At 51.4% G+C, this 8,841-nt stretch overlaps 1 protein-coding gene across 1 annotated transcript; it reads right to left on the bottom strand.

Moving 5' to 3' along the window:
• Nucleotides 1-2,923: 2,923 nt before the first annotated feature.
• Nucleotides 2,924-8,459, bottom strand: LOC126108187 (uncharacterized). The gene is made up of 3 exons (XM_049913427.1): nt 5,900-8,459; nt 4,242-5,491; nt 2,924-4,169 (listed from the first exon to the last, which is right to left on the bottom strand). The coding sequence occupies exons 1-3, from the start codon at nt 7,292-7,294 to the stop codon at nt 2,924-2,926; spliced, it is 3,891 nt and encodes a 1,296-aa protein (XP_049769384.1). The 5' UTR covers nt 7,295-8,459.
• Between the last annotated feature and the right edge of the window lie 382 nt (nt 8,460-8,841).

Here is an 8,841-nt window from a genome sequence, read left to right as displayed (position 1 = left end):
ATGAATAAAAAATAGGAATGCAGGTAAGCTACTACAAACAGCATAGTGAACGCTTTATTGTGGCCAAGATAGATACAAAGCCCATGCCTACCACAGTGGTACAAATTTATATGCCAACTAGCCCTGCAGATGACGAAGAGATTGAAGAGATGAGATAAAAGAAATTATTCAGATAGTGAAGGGAGGCGAAAATTTAATAGTCATGGGTGAATGGAATTCAATAGTAGGAAAAGGGAGAGAAGGTAACGTAGTAGGTGGATATGGATTGGAGGTAAGAAATGAAAGAGGAAGCCGCCGGGTAGAATTTTGCACAGAGCATAACTTAATCATAGTTAACACTTGGTTCAAGAATCATGAAAGAAGGTTGTATACATGGAAGAACCCTGGAGATACTAGACGGTTTCAGATAGATTATGTAATGGTAAGAAAGAGATTTAGGAACAAGGTTTTAAATTGTGAGACATTTCCAGGGGCAGATGTGGACTCTGACCACAATCTATTGGTTATGAACTGTAGATTAAAACTGAAGAAACTGCAAAAAGGTGGGAAGTTAAGGAAATGGGACCTAGATAAACTGAAAGAACCAGAGGTTGTACAGAGTTTTAGGGAGAGCATAAGGGAACAATTGACAGGAATGGGGAAAAGAAATACAGTAGAATAATAATGGGTAGCTTTGAGGGATGAAATAGTGAAGGCAGCAGAGGATCAAGTAGGTAAAAAGACGAGGGCTAGTAGAACTAGGGATAAGATAGATACTGCCTACAGGAAAATTAAAGACACCTTTGGAGAAAAGAGAACCACTTGCATGAATATCAAGAGCTCAGATGGAAACCCAGTTCTAAGCAAAGAAGGGAAACCAGAAAGGTGGAAGGAATATATAGAGGGTCTATACAAGGGCGATGTACTTGAGGACAATATTATGGAAATGGAAGAGGATGTAGATGAAGATGAAATGGGAGTTAAGATACTGCGTGAAGATTTCGACAGAGCACTGAAAGACCTGAGCCTAAACAAGGCCCCGGGAGTAGACAACATTCCATTAGATCTACTGACAGCCTTGGGAGAGCCAGTCCTGACAAAACTCTACCATCTGGTGAGCAAGATGTATGAGACAGGCGAAATACCCTCACACTTCAAGAAGAAAATAATAATTTCAATCCCAAAGAAAGCACGTGTTGACAGATATGGTATTAATAAACTTCTTTCGAGGTTGTAACTTCATCAATGGTGTCGCAGTCATTCAGTTTAGTAGAACAATAGACAGTACTAGCTACGCTTTTATAGTTTTAAAAGAAAAGAGAGCACATACCTGTTTTTCTATTGAGAAATGTTCGTACTTCAGTCATCAGTATTCTCAAACCGGAGGCACGAGTGACGCTCCCTCACAGCACTACGATATCGTGAACCACCACAAATGTGTGCACCCTTCTCACTACATTTCTGCACGGAAACCCTGAGATATAGCCGCTGTCAAAGGAGGAAGAAAGAAGAGGGAAGATCAGCGAAAGAAACGGAGCTGAGAGAGAAGGGGAGGTCACAATTCTATCAGTAAAGAAGTCTTCGAACCACTCGCATGTCTGGAAACCTATTCCGTATGCTACTTCAGTGGGGCACTGTGTCATATGCTTTCTGGAAAGCTGGGAATTGGAACCTGCAATGCTTTAGCGACAGTTCCAAAAGACTAAATATGTGAAATCCTCAATATATACTACACCAATTCCCTCCACTTGTCATTTTCTCGGATATTCGAATGTGTGACATTGCCTCGAGTTTCTGGTGGCTGCTACATTTGTTTAGCAGCACAATTAGGAACAGATACGATATGCCGCGCAATATAAACTAACTGCTCACTACTATCGACTGTGCGAGTGCCTGCACTGTTTCAGAGCACTGCAACTGGGCTAGAGAGATGTTTTGGTAGTAACGAGGAAAAATTCTGTTCAGATAAGGAAAATTCTGCTTCACCTCTTCTGCACTCCTCCACTCCAGGAATGCACTAGTGCTACGTAATCCTTCATCAGCAAAATTTCATGTTTAAGACAGACCACGCAGTAATAAATTTGTATTTCTCATTTGTTGTTTATTCATAAACAGTACCATTTTTTAAAATTTTATGCAGCATAAAAAATTGTGATATACAAATTCTGAATGACAAAAATGTTCAAATAAAGAAAATGCATACACACACCCACAGCAACCACAGTCTGGACATTTAAACAAATAGCTTTACACAATGCTCGTAACATTGAACTCAATATTAAATGTTGACACTCTTTATAAGGACAGTATGTAACTCTTGTCACTCGATGTATACAATCTGCAAAATACTTCCTTAAACTTACCCCTTTCAGTAAGGTACCAGGAAAAACTTGAGACAAACATGTTATTAACATGCTTAAAAACTTTTGCTATTAATAGCAAGTGGACAGGCCTGTTCACAAGTAACACATCAACAGGCACTCACATCTAACAGAATTTAAACAAAATAAACACACTGAATTCAAAGTATATTTCCATGCGATATTTTGGATTATTGGCAAAATCGGAGCTCATGGAAATGCAAGTGTAAATCAAGCATTACACAGTGCGTAGCAACTTAACACTAAAATTATTTCAGCATTAATCAACACCGTCCCACAATTTGGAATGTTAGATGCTGCACTCAAAATCCACTATCTGTAACTGCAAATCAAGTGTATATCTACCAATTGTCACTGCTAGAATCTCAACACCTCGAGAAATAAAAATTTGGCCAACTCGTCTGAAAGGACATCAATAGCTGCGGTGGAGATTTGAACCTGAATATTAGTCCTTCCGGGAAACGGACATGCGAGAAAGTATATTGTCAAATTCTCTGAAACATTACGGCCAGGATGATCTTAAACTAGACTGACGAGGGTTCGGAGAATCTGCATTCTCAAATCTATCTTCTCATCCAGAGATCTGAACCTCTGAACCTGGATTCCTGGACAGGCGGCTCATCCGAGCCTGTGAATCTTGAGTCACGGGATAATAGTTGATCTGAATCTTTGAACCTCGAGTTCTCAGACTTATCACGGCTTGGAGGCATGTGCCTGGAATCAAGAGATGGCATCAAATACGAAGCTGTATACCTCGTCCTTTTAGGTGAAAGGGGATCCGAAACTACAGACATTCTCTTACGAAGCTGAGATTGATCTGGGACACTGTAATCAGTCTCTTGAGGCAACCGATGGTCAGAAGTGCCGGGCTCTCGACGGTCAGAAACACGGCCCTCCCGACGGTCAGAAGTGCGGGGCTCCCGACGGTCAGACGTGTGGAGCTCCTGATGGGCAGAAGTGCGGAGCTCAGGACGATCAGAAGTGTGCTGCTTGAGACGGTCTGAAGTGCGGGCCAGTAGGCGTTCTGAGGCGCGAGGATCAAAACGGTCTGAAGTGCGCGACAGTAGGCATTCAGAAACACGGGGATCAAAACGGTCGGAACTACGGGGCACCAGGCGTTCTGAAGCGCGGGGATCAAAACGGTCTGTATCGCGAGGTTGTGCACATTCTGAAGTGCGGGGCTCCCAGCGTGAAGAAGCAGAAGGGTCCCGATGGTCCAAAGTGGAAGGCCCCTGATGGACTAAGGAACCGGGTGACACAATATCAGGATGGCGGGACCCACGACGGTCCGCCTGAGAGTGGGCCAGCCGGCGGTCCGCCGAAGTGCGGGCCAGCCGGCGGTCCGCCGAAGTGCGGGCCAGCCGGCGGTCCGCCGAAGTGCGGGCCAGCCGGCGGTCGGCCGAAGTGCGGGCCAGCCGGCGGTCAGCCGAAGTGCGGGCCAGCCGGCGGTCAGCCGAAGTGCGGGCCAGCCGGCGGTCCGCCGAAGTGCGGGCCAGCCGGCGGTCCGCCGAAGTGCGGGCCAGCCGGCGGTCGGCCGAAGTGCGGGCCAGCCGGCGGTCTGCCAAAGGTCGGTCCACCCGTCGCTCCGTAGACCTGGCCACCCGGCGGTCCGCAGACCTGGCCACCCGGCGGTCCGCAGACCTGGCCACCCGGCGGTCCGCAGACCTGGCCACCCGGCGCTCCGCAGACCTGGCCACCCGGCGCTCCGCAGACCTGGCCACCCGGCGCTCCGCAGACCTGGCCACCCGGCGCTCCGCAGACCTGGCCACCCGGCGGTCCGAAGACCTGGCCACCCGGCGGTCCGAAGACCTGGCCACCCGGCGGTCCGAAGACCCGGCCACCCGGCGGTCCGAAGACCCGGCCACCCGGCGGTCCGAAGACCCGGCCACCCGGCGGTCCGAAGACCCGGCCACCCGGCGGTCCGAAGACCTGGCCACCCGGCGGTCCGAAGACCTGGCCACCCGGCGGTCCGAAGACCTGGCCACCCGGCGCTCCGAAGACCTGGCCACCCGGCGGTCCGAAGACCTGGCCACCCGGTGGTCCATAGAGCGGGCCATCTGGCGGTCAGAAGAGCACACCATTTGACGGTCCAAAGAGTGGGCCTTCAGACGGTCTGAAGTAGTGGGTCTTTGAAGGTCTGAAGTGGGGGATTTCAAATGGCCCACAGCAGGAGACCCCTGACGGAACAAGGTACGGGGTGCCACACGGTCTGAAGCAGGAGACCTCCTGCGGAACGAGGCGCCCGGTATGACACTGTCCAAAGAAGGCGAACCCCGACGGATGAGCGCACGGGGTGCCATACGATCCGTAGCACGAGGCTCAGTGTGGTCTGCAATGCGGGATTCCAAACGTTGCAAATTATGGGAGCCAAGACGGTCTGAACTGCTGGACAACAGACGGTCCACGTGGCGGGGCTCCAGCTGGTCTGAAGCTCGGATCTGCAAACGTTGGGCAGCAAGGGGACCCAAACGCTCTGAAAAGCAGGGCATTAGGTCAATAGAGGAGGGCTCCAAACGGTCCTTAGGGCGGGGCTCCAGATGAGCCAAGGTGCGGGACCCCAGATGACCCAATGTGCGGGGCTCCAGATGGTCGGAAGGGGGAGCCCACAGGAAGTCTGATGCGTGAGACCACCGAGAGTCCGAAGCATGAGACCACAGAAGGTCAGAAGCACGATATTCCTGTAGGTCGGTGGTACGGGGCTCCAGGCGGGCAGAGGCGCGGGGCTCCAGGCGGCCTGACGCTCGGGGCTCCAGGAGGGCTGAAATGCGAGGCTCCCGACGATCAGAAGTGCGAGGCTCCTTACGGTCCGAAGCGCGAGGCTCGTGGCGGTCCGAAGCGCGAGGCTCGTGGCGGTCCGAAGCGCGAGGCTCGTGGCGGTCCGAAGCGCGAGGCTCGTGGCGGTCCGAAGCGCGAGGCTCGTGGCGGTCAGACCCGCGAAGCTCGTGGCGGTCAGAGCCGCGAAGCTCGTGGCGGTCAGAGCCGCGAAGCTCGTGGCGGTCAGAGCCGCGAGGCTCGTGCCGGTCCGATGGGCGAGGCTCATGCCGGTCTGAAGTGCGAGCCTCGTGCCGGTCCAAAGCGCGAGCCTCGTGCCGGTCCAAAGTGCGAGCCTCGTGCCGGTCTGAAGTGCGAGCCTTGTGGCAGTCCGAAGCACGAGCCTCGTGCCGGTCTGAAGTGAGAGACTCATGCCGGTCCGAAGGGCGAGGCTCGTGCCGGTCTGAAGGGCGAGGCTCGTGCCGTTCTGAAGGGCGGGGCTCATGCCGGTCCGAAGCGCGAGCCTCGTGCCGGTCCGTAACGCGAGCCTCGTGCCGGTCCATAGCGCGAGCCTCGTGCCGGTCTGAAGTGCGAGCCTCGTGCCGGTCTGAAGTGCGAGCCTCGTGCCGGTCTGAAGTGCGAGCCTCGTGCCGGTCTGAAGTGCGAGCCTCGTGCCGGTCTGAATTGCGAGCCTCGTGGCGGTCCGAAGCGCGAGCCTCGTGGCGGTCAGAAGCGCGAGCCTCGTGGCGGTCCGAAGCGCGAGCCTCGTGGCGGTCCGAAGCGCGAGCCTCGTGGCGGTCCGAAGCGCGAGCCTCGTGCCGGCCTGAAGTGAGAGACTCATGCCGGTCCGAAGGGCGAGGCTCGTGCCGGTGTGAAGGGCGAAGCTCGTGCCGTTCTGAAGGGCGAGGCTCCTGCCGGTCCGAAGCACGACGCTCGTGGCAGTCCGAAGCGCGAGGCTTGTGGCGGTCCGAAGCACGTGGCTCGTGGCGGTCCAAAACATGATGCTCACGATGACCCGAAGCACGAGGCTCACGATGGTCCGAAGCATGAGATTTGTGATCATCTAAAGCACGAGGCTCTCGATGGTGTGGAGCACGAGAGTCGCGATGGTCCGTAGTGCGAGACTCCTGACGGTCCGAAGCGCGAGACTCCTGACGATCCGAAGACACCCGACGGTCTGAAGTGCGAGACACGCGACGGTCTGAAGTGCGAGACACGCGACGGTCTGAAGTGCGAGACACGCGACGGTCTGAAGTGCGAGAGTCATTATTGGCAAATTTGAGTTCACGGCGCAGTTGCGTATTCAGCTTCCTCCATTCCGACATCAGGATGAATTTAGCTTGTGATAAGCCGAGGAATAATTTGAAATTCCTTGCCTTCAAATGCTCGAAAGATTTGTCATCGACCCAAAGAGTCACCCTTTTCCTTTTGTCTACCTCTGCCTCTCTCTTGAGGATTTTCCACTTGGCAGTAGATATATTTTTATTTTGCTTCTCAAACAATTCCACAATCTGCTTGTAAGTTTTCTTATTCAGCCCCATTCCCTCGTCCACCCACAAAATCAACCTGGAACCTTTCAACGTGGTCTCCGCCTGAGCAACCAGTAGTCTGGCTCCCGGCCACGGAACAATCCTTTGAGCAGTACTTTGAAGCCACGCTTGTGTCGCTCTGTTCACACAAGTGAACACCAAGCCTCCATTCTCGTAGTTTGTTGCAGAAAATTGGATAGGTTCCCCCTGGTCAGACAAGTTAATGCTCTTCACAAGCACAGTCTCTACCACTTCCGCCTGCTCCTCCGTCATCTTGACGTCTGGAAAACCTTCGAGTACAACAGCCAGCTTCATCGAGACAAACATTTCCTCCTTTACTTCCACTTCTCGATCAGTACCGCCACTTCCGGTTTTGCTGGCCTCTTTAGTTACAGGAGCACTGGCACGAGTAAGGTCAGTAGACTCTACTTCTTTCAATCTGTGTTTTTGCAGTACAGGTGCTGCTGCTTCGTCAGTACTAGTTTTTAATTTTTTAGCACCCCCATTAATAATTTCAGTCTTTTTGTTAGCTTCCTCTAGTTTCCACTTCTTTCGTTCAGTTTTTGGTATCACTCTTCCCCTTGCTGCCGCACATTCTCCTCCCTCATTGTGTTCTTCCATCCGTTCAGAATTCTCACCTCTCGATGTTTCCATTTCTTCTTTCACAGGAACCTTCGTCACGCGTCGTTCCTCTGAAATATTCTCAGAGTTCTCTGCTGAAGCCGTATCTGCACTCTTAGTGACGGGGATGTCTGGTGCACACTTATTTGCACGGTTCGAGATCTCCGCCTCTGCAGCAATGTCGCCCCTTCCTGAAACTGCTCCTTCTGAGCTGTTTTTGGACGGGTCGGTTTCCCCAGTGTCAAGTACGGCAGCCGAGGTCCTCCCTGTTGCGAGTTTAGAAGAATCTCCCTCTGCAACTGTGTCTTTATCACCTACGAGGCCCGAGGTCACCTCATCTCGAGGTCCCCTCGTGCCAAGTTCACGCTTAGTCTGTTCTGAATCCCGGGTCGCCTCACAGTGAGGTCCCCTGGAATTCTTGCCATCTGCTCGTTTCGAGCTAATTTCAGATTTTTTCTTTATGATCCCACGAGATGCTGAGGAAAGTGTGGACCACCCGGGCAGAGCCCCGCGTGCCCGGGCTAGGCTGGATACTCTGGGAGGGCGCCCGGTATCCCAGAGGCCCCGTTCGAGGCACAGCTCCCCTGTGCCACGCACCCCTCGGCACGGGTCGCACCACACCTTGGGTTGGGGGGCAGTTTAACGTCGTGCCCAGGACAGTGGTCAGCTGTTGGCCTATTGTAAGTTTTAAAAATTTCTCACAATCTGCAAAATTGGAGAGTGTTCTCTAGGGAGGATCCTATTTGGGATGGTAGAGCCAAGCCTTTCACCTACCCTCGAATTTACTTACTCGACTGACGATCTTCGCAAAATCGTGACCACAAAAAACACCTACTCGATGGCGAAAGTAAGGAAGGTCGCACCACTGACAAAAACCGTTGAACTGGTATTCCGGGATAGACGTTTCGGCAGAAGAAATAAAGGCATTCTTTAGTGTTACAATGAACAGGCTGGTGAATTTGAAGGTCGAATTACATGTCTATTTTACTGAATTGGCTAGACCAAATTCTATTCTTCAAGGATATTTCTCTTGTCTGCAGTTTTTGCAGACATACAGTCTGATGCATTTAGCTTCTCCTGCTGCAGCTCACAGAAATTTGCATTTTAGAAAGGGAAAGTGAAGTTCATTAGCAAATATATAGACAATAGATATAAATAGCTTTAGGGAGAAATGTGGCTGTACATGAGAGCAAAAGTAGTTTCAAAGGCCGGATTTAATTCAAGTACTATAACCCAGAAAAAGTAAACAGACTGGGGCCACTGAACGTTTGCCCTCTGTGACTCAGAAAATGGTTGTGTGATCTGCGAGCCACTGCAGTGGTATAGTTTTTCACATCTACAACAGATTCTACACAACCCCTAAACTTGCTCAGGGAATACATGAAATGAAAATCTAAACAAAGACAGTTATGAAATCTAAGAAAGGTTTCCACCTCAAAAAGAAAAAACTTCAGCAATATGAGATTGGTGCATATCAGTCTAATATGCAAAGGATGTCTGTCTTACCACAACAAGATGTTAGTGAGCTGATCCATACTCCACGTGTTGTGGAATTACAAAGTGGTTGTATAAATGGTGTC

The sequence above is a fragment of the Schistocerca cancellata genome, chromosome 11 (assembly GCF_023864275.1).
Source record: "Schistocerca cancellata isolate TAMUIC-IGC-003103 chromosome 11, iqSchCanc2.1, whole genome shotgun sequence".
Taxonomy (NCBI): Eukaryota; Metazoa; Arthropoda; class Insecta; order Orthoptera; family Acrididae; genus Schistocerca; species Schistocerca cancellata.
The sequence above is the reverse complement of the archived record's forward strand: the minus strand, read 5'-3'. Positions and strand labels throughout refer to the sequence as shown.

Coding starts and splice junctions, on each gene's coding strand:
- LOC126108187 (XM_049913427.1), bottom strand. CDS start 7,294: ATGGAAACATCGAGAGGTGAGAATTCTGAACGGATGGAAGAACACAAT. Junction 5,492..5,899: donor GCGCTTCGGACCGCCACGAG/GCTCGCGCTTCG, acceptor GACTGCCACAAG/GCTCGCACTTCAGACCGGCA. Junction 4,170..4,241: donor TCGGACCGCCGGGTGGCCGG/GTCTTCGGACCG, acceptor CCGGGTGGCCAG/GTCTTCGGACCGCCGGGTGG.